Consider the following 18,305-nt stretch of genomic DNA (forward strand, 5'->3'; position numbering starts at 1 on the left):
GCCGACTGAAATGGGCTGTGAAGTCCCATCGGCCGTCGAGAGTCAGTCCGAGATACTTCATCGACGGTGCGATGCCGATGGTGACTCCGCCTACTATAATGCTGGATCCGGGTGGAGGGCGGCGTCGGGGCCCATAGAAGAAGAGGGCCTCCGACTTTTCAAGTGCCACCTCCAGACCCAGCCGCCGGATGCGAGCGACGACTTGTGCGACCCCAGCTGTGGCCAGCACCTCCGCGTCGCGGTGCGTCTTCCCCCGGGCTGTAACTAGCGTGTCGTCGGCATAGCAGAATATGCCGACGCCCGGCGGGAGCGCACCGCGTAGTACATAATTGTACCCTATGTTCCACAGGAGAGGGCCTAAAACCGACCCCTGCGGAACCCCACATGAAACGACCTTTCTGTTCCAACTACTTTGACCCGGGTAGACAATAGTTCGTCCTTCTAGATAAGCCCCGACAATTCGGCGGAGGTAGAGTGGCACTCTGTGATATTCCAGTGCCACCCGTATGCTGCTCCAGGGGAGGGTGTTGAAGGCGTTGGCGATGTCGAGTGACACCGCCAAGACGACCTCTCCCTGGGCTACTGCGTCCTCCGCCAGGGCCCTGACGCGTGCAATTGCGTCGATCGTGGAGCGCCCTTTGCGGAACCCAAATTGTTGGTCCGCTAGGTCCGGCCCAACACAACTTAGGTGTGCGACGAGGCGGTCTGCAAGGATGCGCTCGAAGAGCTTGCCCACCTCGTCTAGCAACACTATGGGCCGGTACGCGGACGGCGAGTCCGCGGGGCGCCCCTCCTTCTTCAGCAGGACGAGCTTCCCGGTCTTCCACGGTGCCGGGAACTCGCCCCTCTCTATGCACGCGTTGTAGAGCCCTAGTAGTCGGGGCTCGAGGGCCTCTCGAGCCAGGACCCACGCTCGGCCTGGAATGCCGTCGGGCCCTGGGGCGGTGTTTTTTGCCGCGAGGCGTTGCACCGCCACCCTCAGGTCTACCCGGGTCACCGGGGGAATTTCCTCCTCCTCCTCTTCCGTCGTCGTCGTCGGCGTCTCGCCCGGCGGAGCCATGGGCGGCGGGATGTGTGCCGCCCTGAGAGGAAACAGAGCGGACACCACGTTCTCGACCACCTGGGGCTGGAGACTTTGCGTAAGTGGGGGGGCCCAGGGGCGAAGTTTGCCCCTGACCCAGCGATACGGGCGCCCCCATGGATCCGTATCCAGTGTCTCCAGAAGAGTTCCCCAGGCGGCGGTTTTGGCCCTGCAGATTTCTGTGGACAGGGCCTTCTTCGCCGCTCTGTACCCCTCGTACAGCTCCGCCTCTTGTGACTCCGCGTCTGGGGGTCGGCGACGCCTCCTGCGGAGGCGCTGGTAGCGGCGGCGTGCCGCAGTGCAATTGTTGCGCAACTGCGCGATTTCCGCCGACCACCAATATACCCTCCGCCGTCCGGGACAGAACCGGACGCGGGGCATCGCAATATCGCAGACGCGGGTCATGTCTGCCCGGAGCCTGTCCGCTTCCGCCTCCACGTCGGCGGGCCGATCTTCTGACGCCTGTGATATCCAGGCGTCGATGATGGAGGCTTCGACGAGCGCCTCCTTGTCGAGGCGTTTCAGGGACCAGCGCGGTCCGACTTCGACCGGGGCATCCTGGTTAGGCAAGGCCCTCGAGGTAACCGGGGAGATGCTGAACCTAATGTAGCGATGGTCAGATAAGGTCTCAACCCCCTCGAGGACTCTCCAGGACTGGACACGGGGCGCAAGTGCGGGGGTGGCAAAAGTAAGGTCCACTATGGACCCACCCCGCTGGCGCACGCACGTGTCCACGGCACCCCGGTTCAAGACAACAAGGCCCGTGGCCGCCAACCAATCTTCGACTTCCTCGCCCCGCGCGTCCGTAGAGGGGGAACCCCAAGCCGTGGATTTGGCATTGAAGTCCCCCAGGACCAAGGCGGGGCGAGACCTATCACGGCCGACCACGGTGCCGATCCGCGCAAGAAACGCCTCGAATTCGGCCAGGCTCCGGTTTGGCGAGAAGTAGACGCCGACGACGACTATGTCTCCCCATGTGACCGCCACATAACCGTGGCCCCTCGCTGTGGGTACGAGGGGCGGAACTCCGACGGCGGCCGGGGAGACTATGGCAACTAAGCCATCCAAGTCACCCGCCCAGTCATCCCTGGGCGGAACAAAGTAGGGCTCTGCCGCCACTGCTAACTTTATTGACCACTGTGCCAGGCTTTGGGAGAGCAGGTCCTGGGCTCTGGCACAGTGGTTCAAGTTCGTTTGGAGGAGATGGAGAGCCATTAATGTTGTGTCTCCATCTCCACCACGTCTGCCGGCACTTCGGCGGCGTTGGAGGCCGCGGGCCGGTCTGCTGACTGCGAAGCGGCCTTGGCCTTCTTCGCAGTCTTCTTCTTCTTCTTCTTATTTTGGTTCTTTGAGTTTTCCCCCAAATTACGCTTCTTCTTAATCTTTGGTGGGGCGCAGGCTTTGCTCCCCACCACGTGCGCCGCCGGCTTGCCTGCCGCGGCGCAAACGGCACAGTTCGGTGCTTCCGAGCACGACCGGGCAATGTGGCCCGGCTTGCCGCACCGGAAGCACGTGCCGCTCCTATCTACTTCGGACGTGCACCGCGCACAGACATGGCCGCCTTCCAGGCAGCGGTAGCAGCGACGCTCGCGTGGGGGGAGAAGCTCCACCCGCGCCGACACCCAACCGATCAATAGGCGGCGGCCATCTACTATCTTCTTGGCCGCCGCGACTGGGCAGCAGGCCCAAATAGATCCGCCGCCGTGAGGGCCGAGGCGGATCTGACCCAGCCGGACGGAGTCCGCTGGGCATTCGCCGGCCCTAGAGAGGGCGGCTCTTACTTCCTCCGGAGAGGCAGAGTCGTCCAGGCCCATAATCCGTAGCTCGGCGGATTTTGTGGGCCTGGACACGCGGACGATGTCCTCCCCGAGGACCTCGCGCAATTTTAGGGCGAAGGCGTCCGCCTTCTCGGCTCCGGACGTTCCTGGGAGCTCAAACATGCGAGCCCCCGTGGCAGCGACCTTAAAACGGACGTCATTGGGGCCTATGCCTAGGTCGGCCAGGTTAATTTTGGACTTTGCGTCCCCAATGACGTCTTTGTACGTCGCGCCGTTCTTCGCTGCCTCCGGCTGCAGTGTTATGACGACTGCAGCCGATTTTGGAGTCCGGAGCTTCGCCGCCTTCTTTTTGGACGCCTTCTTCTTGGCGTTCTTGGGCGCCTTTTCCTTGGGCGCCTTTGCCGCCTTTCCATTCTTCCCGACGAGCTGCCACTCGTTGGCAGTCGCCGGGATTGCGGGAGCCTCTTTAGCGGGCATGGCCGCCACCGCGCTGTATGACGGCTTGGCCTTTTTGCCCCGCTTTCCTGCTTTTGTCAATGGAGCCGGTGGATTTGGCGCGGTGGCGGGTTTTGTTGCCGGCGCTGATGGTGGCTCTGCTGCCTTGTCTTTCCTAGCGGCGGGAGTTGGAGCCGCCGTCTTCGTCGCTCTGGCGGCGGGCACAGGAGGTGCCCCTGCCGCTTTCTTGTCCGCCGCTAGGGGCGGACGGATGCGGGGCTCCGGCGGCAGCCGGGCCTCTATGGCCCCAAAGCGGGCGTCCACCATGAGGCGGAGGTCGGCGATGGCGCGTTCAACAGAAGGAGGCGCCTGCCCAATAGTTACTGGCTGGACTCCGTTGGTGGTGTTGCTGATGTTCTCCACCACGGATTTTAGCGCCGCCATCTCTTTGTTAAGGTGGTCAACCTCCGCCTTAAGCCGGCTGTTTTGCGCCTGAAGCGCCAGGTTTTCATTTGTCGCGGACCGCCGACTTAACTCGGACACCGCCAACCTAATGTTCCGGGCGGCGTCCTTTAGGGACTTGATGAAAGTCCCTTTGAGGTTCCCGGACTTGTCGGCGACCGCGACTACTGCCTCCAAATTGTCTTGGATACTGTCTGCCAATTGCTTGGCAGACTTCTCCTCCGGATCGGAATCAGGCGCCTTTTTCGCGGGCGCCTTCTTCTTTTTCCGCGCCCCATCCGACTCTTCGGACTCAGGGCGCGGTCTTCGTTTGCGCCAGAGGCGACCGATCTCCGTCGGTTGGTTGGCATCCGAAAGGATGCTCATGTCGGAGCCCGTGTCAGAGTCGACACTGGACTCCTGAGCAATGCGGGACCTCGTCCTGCCGCTGGGGCTCCCAAGATGAATGGGGAGCCGCTCCAGCACTACAATGGGGGACAGGGGCCTAGAACCCCCTCCTCCTCCGATCACCGACGAGGGGCGCACAAAACTGGGCGTGCGCCGCCCCTCCTCCATTGCGCAGTCTGAGCTGCCGGGCTCTTTGCCCCCAATCTCGACCTTTTTGGACGGAAGGAATCTTCCCTTACCGTCCCTATTCGGCAGGCACTCCCTGCTTGGTTTGCTGGTGCTAACAGTACTGTGAGCCACCGAAGTGGCTCCGACACCCGTTTCAGGTGGACCTGATGAAAAAAGGTCACCTTCTCCTTCTGCCTCTCCACACCCAGGACCTCCCGAGGCGCAGGACGGCCCATCGACAACCGAACTTTCCAGCCGGCTGTCGGAACGCATTTGTTGCCCCTCCCCAGAGTACGAGGGGGCTCTGCCCGCCGGAACGGCGGGGTCGGATTCTCCGGCAGCGGCGCTGCCGGTACCGACCTGGGGTACTACAATATGACAAGATGCGAACTCCATTATATTTCCTTTTTTTTAATTAGGGTTGGTCCCTACAAAACCTTAAAACTAAACTTAACCTAACACCCGCTAGCGACCGAACCCCTGCCGGCCACGCACCGCCTCGGCACGGGCAACCTTACGGTTAGGGTTATTTTTTATAGAGGTTTTCTTCCTCGCGACCGCTGTCTCCCCGACCTCCGACAGCGACCCCCGATCCTGACCCAAAAGTTGAGCCAGGCTTGCGGTTTGGGTCCGCCGAGAACGGTACTCAACGGACACCCCCACCCCGGGCAGGACATGAAAGTCCGCCCCCCCATGGTTTTTTATAGAGGTTTTCCTTCCTCTCTCGCGCAGTGGCGCTCGCGCACCACCACACGGTGTGAAGGGACCTGGTTCTGAGCCTGAAGGCCTCAGAACGAAACGGTCCCTTCGGGTCTGTCTTGGCTTCGCTAATGCTACTGAGCCCCCTCACCACGACAAGGTGCAGACCCACGAGGGGGGGGGGCCACTAACCTAACCTAACCTAACCTAACCTAACCTAACCTTTTTTTTTTTTTTTTTTTTTTTTTTTTTTTTTTTTTTTTTTTTTTTTTTTTTTTTTTTTTTTTTTTTTTAACTCGGTTAATGCATGAAATTGCATCCAGCGCCCGGGGGAGCGCTGGGGTATGTGGGGCTCTCCGAACCAGAAGGGCTAGGCCTACCCACTAAACCACCGAGGTGTTGCTTCCTCCTCCGCATAATGTCGAGGCTGCGGGATCGCTTAAAGCACGCAACCGCAGCCCCGACGCGGCTGTCCATCAACGGACCCGTCCACAGTGTGGGACGACACCGCAACACACTGGTGCCGTCCCTCCACATGCCCCCTCGTGCAATGGCCAGAAAACTCCCCCGAGTTCGCCGGCCGAAGAGGGCCTTCGGAGGCCGGGACAGACTGCGCGCAGATGCGCAGTATGTCCCGGCCTCCGGTATAATCCGCACCGGCCACCGGGCCCGGAGGTGGCAGACTGCCCTCTCCCGGACCAGGTGGCCCCACAACTACTCCTACTCTACTACGGCGGGGGCAGGAGGTGCGCGTACCTCCTTCTTCGTACACCCCGCCTCCGCTGGCGGCGCGGATCGGAGGAAGACGCCTCACGATCCCGCTCCGCGGCCTCCTTCTGCGACATAACTGATTCGCAGAAGGTGGCCACCGCCCTCCAGGACCCCTCGCTATTCAGCATCGCGTTAATGACGCTAGTTAGCGAGAGGTCCCCCTCCACAAACGCCGACATTGCGTGTCTCTGCGGCGCCCAGGCCGCGCACTCAGCTAGTGTGTGGTGCGCCGTATCTAATGGCGCGCTACATTCGTGGCAGGCCGGCGTCGGTTCCCGGCCCGCAATCTGGTGCAGGTACTTGCCGAAACAACCGTGTCCGGTAAGTACCTGCACCAGCCGGAAGGACAGAACCCCCCACTTTCTTCCCAGCCATCTCGATAGATGTGGCTGTATCGCTTCTACTGTGTCGCGGCCAGCTACTGGGGACCGCAATTGCTCATTCCACTTTTCGATTAGGTCGGTATGCGCCTCTGACCTGATCCTACGAACCTCGTCAAATTCTGGGCGTTCGCCTCGATTTCGCGCCTCTGTTTTGCAGGTATACACCCGCGCCAAGACCCCCGCCTGGAGCTCCCAGGGAGGGTCGCCCGCCAACAGGGTAGCCGCCGTCCAAGATATGGTACGGTACCCCCTTATCGCTCTCACCGCTATCACCCTCTGGGGTCTCCTCAACAATACTAAGTTTTTAGCGGTGAGAGCGTCCGCCCACACGGGGGCACCGTACAGCGCCATGCTCCGGACAATTCCTGTGTAAAGGCGCCGGCAGGCCGAGCCCGGGCCCCCCAGGTTTGGTAGCAGCCGGCCTAGAGCGGCCGCTGCGGCAATTAGCTTCGGGGCCATTTGTGTAAAGTGGGCCCCGAAGTTCCACCGTCCGTCTAAGGTGAGGCCCAGATACTTGAGTTGGGCCCTCACCGGCACCTCCACTCCCTGGACAACTATGCGCGCATCCGGGGGAGGTCCCCTCCGCGGTCCGTGAAATAGGAGGGCCTCCGTCTTCGTTAAGGAGACCCTCAGACCCAAGAGCGCGAGCCGGTCCACCACCAGTGACACGGCGATTGTGGCCAGTCGCGCCGCCTCCTCATAGGTCCCGCCCCGGGCAGCGACGAAGGTATCGTCCGCGTATCCGATGACTTCCGCGCCGGGGGGAACTGGCCCGCGGAGGAGCCAGTCGTATCCGATGTTCCACAGGGTCGGACCCAAAACCGACCCCTGTGGAACACCGCACGTCATTTTCCGCGCATAAAGTCGGCCATCTCGGCCCTCCCAGACAATTTCTCTGTCCCGGAGGTTCGCCCCCAACAGCTTCCGGAGATAGGGGGGCACCCCATGGTACCGGAGTGCCTCCATGATAGTCTCAAACGGAATGCTGTTGAAGGCATTCGCCACATCCAGCGATACCCCCAGGACTACGTCTCCAGCCGCAACCGCTCCTTTACTCAGCTCTTTAAGGGCTGTTAGGGCGTCTAAAGTGGACCGCCCTGCCCTAAATCCATACTGGGCCTCCGAGAGTTGGGGCCCAACCACATCCAAGTGCTGGACGAGACGAGATACGATGATCTTCTCCAGTAACTTGCCCGTCTCGTCCAGCAAAACAATTGGTCTATACGCCGAGGGGGAGTCAGGTGATCGATCTCCCCCTTTCGGGAGCAGACACAAGCGTCCAACTTTCCACTGTTTCGGGAACTCTCCTCTGCTGATGCATGCGTTGAAGAGTCCCCGAAGCTGTTCTTCCAGATATTTTGACGCTACCGCCAGCACTCGTCCCGGAACGCCGTCAGGCCCCGGAGCCGTTTTCCTGCCACGAAGTCGGTCCAGGGCCAGCTCCATCTCTCCCTCTGAGATTGAGGGGGGAGCCGCTTCCTCTGCGGGCTCCAGAGTAGGAGGAGCCATCACCGGGGGCGTGTGTCCCGGCGAATTGGGGAACAGTTCGCCCACCACCCTGCCGAGAAGATCCGGCTGTAGGGTTTCCGTTAACGGGGCGCCAAGATTGCGTAGTTTCTTTCGAGCCGCTCGGTAGGGACGCCCCCACGGGTCCCTGTCTAGGTCCGCCAGGATCTCCTCGAAGGCGGCCGATTTGGCTTGGCTTATGGCCAGTTGTAGGGCTCGCTTGGCAGCGCCGTACTGCTCCCGCAGCTCCGCCAGTTCAACATCGGCTCCCTCCCGGTCCGGAGCTCGCCGGTTCCGTGCTTGACAACGGGCGTGTGCTCTACGGGCTCTGTTGGCCGTTTTCCGTAGCTCGGCAATTTCTGGAGTCCACCAGTAGACGGACTTGCGTGCTGGTCGACGTCGCGCCCTCGGCATGGACGAATTGCATACTTCTTTGAGGATGGTCTGCATCCGGCCGGTCAACACCTCCGTGTCGGCTCCCTCCTCCGGCCTGGGGGCGAACCATCGGTGAACGATGGCCGCCTCCTCCGCCAGCTCCTTGTCGAGCCGGCTCAAGTTCCACTTTGGGAGGGTGCTGACGGGCCGCCGCCCACTCGCCGCACCTCCCGAGGGAGGGGAGACCTCAAATCTGATATACAGGTGGTCAGATAGGGTCTCGACTTCCTCCTCCACCCTCCATCCGACCACCCTGCGCGCGACTGCAGGAGTGGCAAAGGAGAGGTCCACAATGGACCCCCCGTTGTGCCGCACGCAGGTGTGGACTGTCCCCAAGTTGAGCAGGGACAGCCCGGAGAGGAGTCCCCATACCTGGACCGCCTCCCCCCTCCCGTCCGTGACGGGGCAGCCCCACGCCCGGGACTTCGCGTTGAAGTCGCCGAGGACCAAGGTGGACCCCGGCGACCTGCGAGACACAGCCGCCCTGACAGAGTCCAGGAACGACTCAAACTCTGCCAGGGAGCGGTTGGGGGAGAAGTACACCCCAACAATGGTGTACTCCCCCCAGCTCACCACGACGTAACCTGCCCCCCTTTCGATGACAACAAGAGGGGGGCCAACACCCATCCGGGCCACCACCACCACTGAACCGTCGAGGTCCCCGGCCCAGTTAGAATGGGAGGGGACAAAATACGGCTCGCAAGCCACCGCCACATGCACCTGCCACTGCGCGAGGGATTGAAGGAGGAGATCCTGTGCCCTCGCACAGTGGTTGAGATTCGCCTGTAGGAAGCTAGCATGTCGACTACAATCCATTATTATTCGGACATGCTAGCCTCCCTGTCTGCCCTCCCTGGTCGAGTCGAGGCGGAGGGAGCTCTCCACGCCCCCACGCCCGACCTTCCTTTTACCGTGGGGGGAGCACAAAGCCTCCCCCCCATTAAATGTCCGGCCGGCTTTCCGGCCGCAGCGCAAACGCTGCACCGCATAGTTGCGGATTTGCAGGCCGCAGTTTTATGGCCCTCCTCGCCGCACCGGAAGCACATTTTGCTGCGGTCGACGGGAGAGGGACATGTCGGCCTTGTATGGCCAACACCCAAACACCTGTAGCAGCGGAGAGGCCGCTGCTCTAGTAATCGGACCGTTGCAGAGGTCCATCCGACCATTATTTTGCCCGCCTCCGATATAGTTTTGGTGGCCGCCACTGGACACTCGACTATACACGAGCCCATTCCATCGGGGCCCGCGGTGATAGGGTGGACCTTGACCTGGTCCACCAGACACCCCCCGGCACGAGACACAGCAACGGCCACTTTTTCAACGGTGGCCGTATCCCCAAGCCCCAGCACCCGCAGATCGGCGCATTTGACGGGGACCGCTACCTCGGCAACCCCGTCGAGGGCAACCTTCAACTTGTCGGCCAGGGCAATGGCCTTGTCCTGGCCTTGGGAGCCTGGGATCTCTATAATCCGGGCCCCTGTGGCGGATCGGCGGAAGTGGACGGACTCTATGCCCAAGTCCGCCGGGTTCACCGCCTCTTCCGCCCGTCCCATAAGTTGGGCATAAGTTAGACCCTTGGCGGCAGCCTCTGCGTTAAGAGTGACCAGCACCGCGGCCGTCTTCGGGGCGGTCAGTTTAGGCTTACCCCGCTGGGTCTTTTTAGCCGACTTGGGAGCCGATTTCTGAGCCGCTGTGGAGGGTGGAGACTTTTTCTTCCCCTTTCCCTTCCTGACCACCTCCGTCCAAGTTGTAGTTGGGTTCGAGGGGCCCGCTGCAGGAGTGGCCTCCGGAGTTGGAGGAACCGCCGGCAGTTCGGGGACTGGGGGATGACTCACCCCCTTATTTTTCCCCTTTTTTCCCGACTTTTTCGCCGACTTTTTAGCAGTAGCGGTAGTGGACTCCGCTGCAACAGGAGCCGGAGCAGCCGGGGCAGAGACCGGCACCGGCACCGGCGCCGGGGTGCCAACTGGCCCCACCGGGGCCCTGTCCGCCCTTAGAGGTGGGCGAATCCTCGTCTCCGGGAGGAGGCGCTCTTCGATGCCCTCGAAGCGGGCATTAATCATTGTCCCCACCGAGGCTATAATTGATCGCCTAAACTCCTCCAGCAGCTCCCCCATCTGAGGCATGGCACTCGAAACTGCTGGGGCAGGCGGTGGGCAAGTTGCCCTCGTGGCGGTCGTAGCGCTAGCCTGCTCCAACTCGAGCAGCAGCGACTTACGCTCAGCCTTCAACGCGTCATTCTCGCGGCGGAGGCGAGCAAACTCCACCTGGACGCGACGCACCTCGTCCGACACCGTTCTGTCCGCCAGGGCCTCTACTATGTCAAGTAGACCCGTCGCCGCCACATTGAGGGTCCTCATATAACCCCCCTTGAGGTTCTTCGACGTGCGCACGACCTCAAAAATGGCCGCTGCACTCACGCCGGCCTGCGCCCTTAATTGTTCGGCATCGAGCAGATGCGGCGCCTCCAGTGTTGAGCGCTCAAGCCCCTCGTCCGGGTCAAAGATGGCCGCCGGGGGTCCCATTGCGGTACGGGACGAACTCCTCGACGAACGACTCCTGGTAGAGGGAGCACCCGAAGTGGTCCTTCCGCGCCTAGCCACCGGCTCACGTGGAGCAGTGCGGTCCTCGGTCTCGGTTTCCGAGCCCGAAATTTCAGACCCGAGCACCGAGGGCGTTCGGTGTCTTTTACGGCGTGCACCGTCGCCCGAAGACATAAACTCATCCGGCTCTCCAATTGGGAGCCGCTCCAGCACCACAACGGGAGTAAGGGGCCTGGAACCCCCTCCTCCGACAATCAACGACGGTCGCGCAACACTGGGCGTGCGACGACCCTCCACCACTGCGCAGTCAACGCTGCCGGGCTTTTTGCCCCCGATCTCCTCCTCACTGTTGGGCTTCTCGCCCCTCCCACTGTTAACGTCGTTTTGGTTTTTGGTTTGATTTAGAAATTCCATATAGAGTCCCACGAGTATGGGGGAAATAAACCGTCCACCCAGGCAGAGCCCCCTGTACCTGGGTAACCCTATTACACGGTGAGGTCGGGCAGGTTTCACCGGAACTTACAAACTAACTTTTTTTTAGTGAGGTTAAGTCCTCTTGGCCCGGCCAATTAAGGCAAGGCCCTCGGTCCCAGCAGTGGCCGCGAGACGTGACCACGACACCTCCGCTGGGATAACGAGTTTGAAGGCGGTGACCGAAGTCTGCCCTCCCGGAGACGATACCGAAACCGGGAGAGCCCGCCCTCCCACCGACGGATCACCCGTCCCTCCTCCGTCACCTGTGCCCTCTGCAAGCAGAGGGACACGCACAGTGATTTTTTATAGAGGTTTTCTTCCTCGCGACCGCTGTCTCCCCGACCTCCGACAAGCAGCCCCCGATCCTGACCCAAAAGTTGAGCCAGGCTTGCGGTTTGGGTCCGCCGAGAACAGTACTCAGCGGACACCCCCACCCCGGGCAGGACATGAAAGTCCGCCCCCCCATGGTTTTTTATAGAGGTTTTCCTTCCTCTCTCGTGCAGTGGCGCTCGCGCACCACCACACGGTGTGAAGGGACCTGGTTCTGAGCCTGAAGGCCTCAGAACGAAACGGTCCCTTCGGGTCTGTCTTGGCTTCGCTAATGCTACTGAGCCCCCTCACCACGACAAGGTGCAGACCCACGAGGGGGAACCTAACCTAACCTAACCTTTTTTTTTTTTTTTTTTTTTTTTTTTTTTAACTCGGTTAATGCATGAAATTGCATCCCCAGCGCCCGGGGGAGCGCTGGGGTATGTGGGGCTCTCCGAACCAGAAGGGCTAGGCCTACCCACTAAACCACCGAGGTGTTGCTTCCTCCTCCGCATAATGTCGAGGCTGCGGGATCGCTTAAAGCACGCAACCGCAGCCCCGACGCGGCTGTCCATTAACGGACCCGTCCACAGTGTGGGACGACACCGCAACACACTGGTGCCGTCCCTCCACATGCCCCCTCGTGCAATGGCCAGAAAACTCCCCCGAGTTCGCCGGCCGAAGAGGGCCTTCGGAGGCCGGGACAGACTGCGCGCAGATGCGCAGTATGTCCCGGCCTCCGGTATCATCCGCACCGGCCACCGAGCCCGGAGTTGGCAGACTGCCCTCTCCCGGACCAGGCGGCCCAACAACTACTCCTACTAACTACTGACTACGGCGGGGGGAGGAGGTGCGCATACCTCCTTCTTCTTACACCCCGCCTCCGCTGGCGGCGCGGGTCGGAGGAAGACGCCTCACGATCCCGCTCCGCGGCCTCCTTCTGCGACATAACTGATTCGCAGAAGGTGGCCACCGCCCTCCAGGACCCCTCGCTATTCAGCATCGCGTTAATGACGCTAGGTAGCGAGAGGTCCCCCTCCACAAACGCCGACATTGCGTGTCTCTGCGGCGCCCAGGCCGCGCACTCAGCTAGTGTGTGGTGCGCCGTATCTAATGGCGCGCTACATTCGTGGCAGGCCGGCGTCGGTTCCCGGCCCGCAATCTGGTGCAGGTACTTACCGAAACAACCGTGTCCGGTAAGTACCTGCACCAGCCGGAAGGACAGAACCCCCCACTTCCTACCTAACCATCGGGACAGGTGTGGCTGAATTGCCTCCACCGTGTCCCGGCCAGCGACTGGGGAAAGCAGTTGGTCGCTCCACCTCTCAATCATGTCTATTTGCGCCTCCGATCTATTCCTCCTCACTTCCTCAAACTCTGGTCTTTCGCCCCGATTTCGGACCTCTACCTTGCAGGCATACACCCGCGCTAAGACCCCCGCCTGAAGTTCCCAGGGGGGGTCGCCCGCCAAAAGGGTGGCCGCCGTCCATGATATGGTACGGTACCCCCTGATCGCTCTCACCGCTATCACCCTCTGGGGTCTCCTCAATAATACTAAGTTTTTAGCGGTGAGAGCGTCCGCCCACACGGGGGCACCGTACAGCGCCATGCTCCGGACAATTCCGGTATAAAGGCGCCGGCAGGCCGAGCCCGGACCCCCCAAATTGGGTAGCAGCCGGCCTAGAGCGGCCGCTGCGGCAATTAGCTTCGGGGCCATTTGTGTGAAGTGGGCCCCGAAGTTCCACCGTCCATCTAATGTGAGACCCAGGTACTTGAGTTGGGCCCTCACCGGCACATCTACTCCCTGAACAACGATGCGCGCGTCCGGGGGAGGTCCCCTCCGCGGTCCGTGGAAGAGGAGAGCCTCCGTCTTCGTTAAGGAGACCCTCAGGCCCAAAAGCGCGAGCCGGTCCACCACCAGTGACACGGCGATTGTGGCCAGTCGCGCCGCCTCCTCATAAGTCCTCCCCCGGGCTGCTACGAAGGTGTCGTCCGCGTATCCAATGACCTCCGCGCCGGGGGGAACCGGCCCGCGGAGGAGCCAGTCGTATCCGATGTTCCACAGGGTCGGACCAAGAACCGACCCCTGTGGAACACCGCACGCCATTCGCCGCGCATACCGTCGGCCATCTCGGCCCTCCCAGACAATTTCTCTGTCCCGGAGGTACGCCCCCAACAGCTTCCGGAGATAGGGGGGCACCCCATGGTACCGGAGTGCCTCCATGATAGTCTCAAACGGAATGCTGTTGAAGGCATTCGCCACATCCAGCGATACCCCCAGGACTACGTCTCCAGCCGCAACCGCTCCTTTACTCAGCTCTTTAAGGGCTGTTAGGGCGTCTAAAGTGGACCGCCCTGCCCTAAATCCATACTGGGCCTCCGAGAGTTGGGGCCCAACCACATCCAAGTGCTGGACGAGACGAGATGCGATGATCTTCTCCAGTAACTTGCCCGTCTCGTCCAGCAAAACAATCGGCCTGTATGCCGAGGGGGAATCAGGGGACCGATCTCCCCCTTTCGGGAGCAAGCACAACCGCCCGACCTTCCACTGCTTCGGGAACTCTCCTCTACTGATACATGCGTTGAAGAGTCCCCGAAGCTGTTCTTCCAGATGTTTCGACGCTACCGCCAGCACCCGTCCCGGAACGCCGTCAGGCCCCGGAGCCGTTTTCCTGCCACGAAGACGGTCCAGGGCCAGCTCCATCTCTCCCTCTGAGATAAGGGGGGGAGCCTCTTCCTCTGCGGGCTCCGGAGTAGGAGGAGCCATCACCGGGGGCGTGTGTCCCGGCGAATCGGGGAACAGTTCGCCCACTACCCTGCCGAGGAGATCCGGCTGTAGGGTTTCCGTTAACGGGGCGCCAAGATTCCGTAGTTTCTTTCGGGCTGCACGGTAGGGGCGCCCCCACGGGTCCCTATCTAGGTCCGCCAGGATCTCTTCAAATGCGGCCGATTTGGCCTGACTTATGGCCAGTTGTAAGGCTCGCTTGGCAGCTCGGTACTGCTCCCGCAATTCCGCCAGTTCGGCTACGGCTCCATCCCGGTCCGGAGCTCGTCGGTTGCGTGCCTGACAACGGGCGTGTGCTCTTCGGGCTCCGTTGGCCGATATGCGAAGTTCGGCAATTTCTGGAGTCCACCAGTAGACGGACTTGCGTGCTGGTCGACGTCGCGCCCTCGGCATGGCCGCATCACACACCTCAGTGAGGATGGTGTGCATCCGGCCGGCCAACACCTCTGTGTCGGCTCCCTCCTCCGGCCTGGGGGCGAACCATCGGTGAACGATGGCCGCCTCCTCCGCCAGCTCCTTGTCGAGCCGGCTCAAGTTCCACCTGGGGAAGGTGCTGACGGGCCGCTGCCCACTCGCCGCACCTCCCGAGGGAGGGGAGACCTCAAATCTTATGTACAGGTGGTCAGATAGGGTCTCGACTTCCTCCTCCACCCTCCATCCGACTACCCTGCGCACGACTGCGGGAGTGGCAAAGGAGAGGTCCACAATAGACCCCCCGTTGTGCCGCACGCAGGTGTGGACTGTCCCCAAGTTGAGCAGGGACAGCCCGGAGAGGAGTCCCCATACTTGGACCGCCTCCCCCCTCCCGTCCGTGACGGGGCAGCCCCACGCCCGGGACTTTGCGTTGAAGTCACCGAGGACTAAGACAGACCCCGGCGACCTGCGAGATACTGCCGCCCTGACAGAGTCCAGGAACGTCTCGAACTCCGCCAGGGAGCGGTTGGGGGAGAAGTACACCCCAACAATAGTGTACTCCCGCCAGCTGACCACGACATAGCCTGGCCCCCTTTCGACGACAATAAGAGGCGGGCCAGCATCCATCCGGACCACCACCGCCACCGAACCGTCGAGGTCCCCGGCCCAGTTAGAATGGGGGGGTACGAAATACGGCTCGCAAGCCACCGCCACATGCACCTGCCACTGCGCGAGGGATTGGAGGAAAAGATCTTGTGCCCTCGCGCAGCGGTTGAGATTCGCCTGTAGGAAGCTAGCATGTCGACTACAATCCATTATTATTCTGACATGCTAGCCTCCCTTTCTGCCCTCACTGGTCGAGTCGAGGCGGTGGGAGCTCTCCACGCCCCCACGCCCGACCTTCCTTTTACCGTGGGGGGAGCGCAGAGCCTCCCCCCCATTAAATGTCCGGCCGGTTTTCCGGCCGCAGCGCAAACGCTGCACCGCATCGTTGCGGATTTGCAGGCCGCGGTTTTATGGCCCTCCTCGCCGCAGCGGAAGCATATTTTGCTGCGGTCGACGGGAGAGGGACATGTCGGCCTTGTATGGCCAACACCCAAACACCTGTAGCAGCGGAGAGGCCGCTGCTCTAGTAATCGGACCGTTGCTGAGGTCCATCCGACCATTATTTTGCCCGCCTTCGATATGGTCTTGGAGGCCGCCACCGGGCACTCGACTATACACGAGCCCATTCCATCGGGGCCCGCGGTGATAGGGTGGACCTTGACCTGGTCCACTAGACACCCCCCGGCACGAGACACTGCAACGGCCACTTTTTCAACAGTGGCCGTATCCCCAAGCCCCAGCACCCGCAGATCGGCGCATTTGACGGGGACCGCTACCTCGGCAACCCCGTCGAGGGCAACCTTCAATTTGTCAGCCAGGGCAATGGCCTTGTCCTGGCTTTGGGAGCCTGGGATCTCTATAATCCGGGCCCCTGTGGCGGATCGGCGGAAGTGGACGGACTCTATGCCCAAGTCCGCCGGGTTCACCGCCTCTTCCGCCTGTCCCATAAGTTGGGCATATGTTACTCCCTTGGCGGCAGCCTCCGCGTTAAGAGTGACCAGCACCGCGGCCGACTTCGGGGCGGTCAGTTTAGGCTTGGCTCGCTGAGTCTTTTTAGCCGCCTGGGAGGCTGGTTTCTGTGCCGCCGTGGAGGGGGGGGACTTTTTCCCCTTCCCCTTTCCCTTCTTAACCACTTCCGTCCAAGAGGTCGCTTGGTTCGACGGACCCGCTACGGGAGTGGTGTCCGTCGCCTCCGGAGTCGGAGGAACGGCCGGCAGTTCGGGGACCGGGGGATGGCTCACCCCCTTTTTATTTCCCTTCTTCCCCGACTTTTTCCCCGCCTTTTTCGCAGCGGGAGTGGACTCCGCTGCAACAGGAGCCGAGGCCGGCTCCGGCACCGGCGCCGGGGTGCCAACTGGCCCCACCGGAGCCCTGTCCGCCCTTAGAGGTGGGCGAATCCTCGTCTCCGGGAGGAGGCGTTCCTCGATGCCCTCGAAGCGGGCATTAATCATCGTCCCCACCGAGGCTATGATTGATCGCCTAAACTCCTCCAGCAGCTCTCCCATCTGAGGCATGGCACTAGAGACTGCTGGGGCAGGCGGTGGGCAAGTTGCCCTCGTGGCGGTCGAAGCGCTCGCTTGCTCCAACTCGAGCAGTAGCGACTTACGCTCAGCCTTCAACGCGTCATTCTCACGGCGGAGGCGAGCAAACTCCACCTGGACGCGACGCACCTCGTCCGACACCGTTCTGTCCGCCAGGGCCTCTACAATGTCTAGAAGACCCGTCGCCGCCACATTGAGGGTCCTCATATAACCCCCCTTCAGGTTTTTCGAAGTGCGCACAACTTCGAATATGGCCGCTGCACTCACGCCGGCCTGCGCCCTTAATTGCTCGGCATCGAGCAGATGCGGCGCGTCCAGTGTTGGGCGCTCAAGCCCCTCGTCCGGGTCAAAGATGGGCGCCGGGGGTCCCATTGCGGTACGGGACGAACTCCTCGACGGACGACTCCTGGTAGAAGGAGCACCCGAAGTGGTCCTTCCGCGCCTAGCCACCGGCTCACGTGGAGAAGTGCGGTCCTCGGTCTCGGTTTCCGAGCCCGAAATTTCAGACCCGAGCACCGAGGGCGTTCGGTGTCTTTTACGGCGTGCACCGTCGCCCGAAGCCAAAACTTCATCTACCTCTCCGATTGGGAGCCTCTCCAGCACCACAACAGGAGTAAGGGGCCTGGAACCCCCTCCTCCGACAATCAACGACGGTCGCGCAACACTGGGCGTGCGACGACCCTCCACCACTGCGCAGTCAACGCTGCCGGGCTTTTTGCCCCCGATCTCCTCACTATTGGGCTTCTCGCCCCTCCCACTGTTAACATCGTTTTGGTTTTTGGTTTGATTTAAGAATTCCATATAGAGTCCCACGAGTATGGGGGAAATAAACCGTCCACCCAGGCAGAGCCCCCTGTACCTGGGTAACCCTATTACACGGTGAGGTCGGGCAGGTTTCACCGGATCTTACAACTAACTTTTTTTAGTGAGGTTAAGTCCTCTTGGCCCGGCCAATTAAGGCAAGGCCCTCGGTCCCAGCAGTGGCCGCGAGACGTGACCACGACACCTCCACTGGGATAACGAGTTTGAGGGCGGTGACCGAAGTCTGCCCTCCCGGAGACGATACCGAATCCGGGAAAGCCCGCCCTCCCACCGACGGATCACCCGTCCCTCCTCCTACACCTGTGCCCTCTGCAAGCAGAGGGACACGCACAGTGATTTTTTATAGAGGTTTTCTTCCTCGCGACCGCTGTCTCCCCGACCTCCGACAAGCAGCCCCCGATCCTGACTCAAAAATTGAGCCAGGCTTGCGGTTTGGGTCCGCCGAGAACAGTACTCGACGGACACCCCCACCCCGGGCAGGACATGAAAGTCCGCCCCCCCATGGTTTTTTATAGAGGTTTTCCTTCCTCTCTCGTGCAGTGGCGCTCGCGCACCACCACACGGTGTGAAGGGACCTGGTTCTGAGCCTGAAGGCCTCAGAACGAAACGGTCCCTTCGGGTCTGTCTTGGCTTCGCTAATGCTACTGAGCCCCCTCACCACGACAAGGTGCAGACCCACGAGGGGGAAAAGCAGCAATAGTCGACT

General features: G+C 61.5%; 1 protein-coding gene across 1 annotated transcript; it reads right to left on the bottom strand.

Annotated features, from left to right (window-relative positions):
* Positions 1–2,187: 2,187 nt before the first annotated feature.
* Positions 2,188–4,973, bottom strand: LOC142980587 (uncharacterized). The gene has a single exon (XM_076126050.1). The coding sequence runs from the start codon at positions 4,705–4,707 to the stop codon at positions 2,296–2,298; it is 2,412 nt and encodes an 803-aa protein (XP_075982165.1). The 5' UTR covers positions 4,708–4,973; the 3' UTR covers positions 2,188–2,295.
* Positions 4,974–18,305: the final 13,332 nt, after the last annotated feature.

This window comes from Anticarsia gemmatalis, chromosome 18 (assembly GCF_050436995.1).
Source record: "Anticarsia gemmatalis isolate Benzon Research Colony breed Stoneville strain chromosome 18, ilAntGemm2 primary, whole genome shotgun sequence".
In the NCBI taxonomy this organism is placed as follows: Eukaryota; Metazoa; Arthropoda; class Insecta; order Lepidoptera; family Erebidae; genus Anticarsia; species Anticarsia gemmatalis.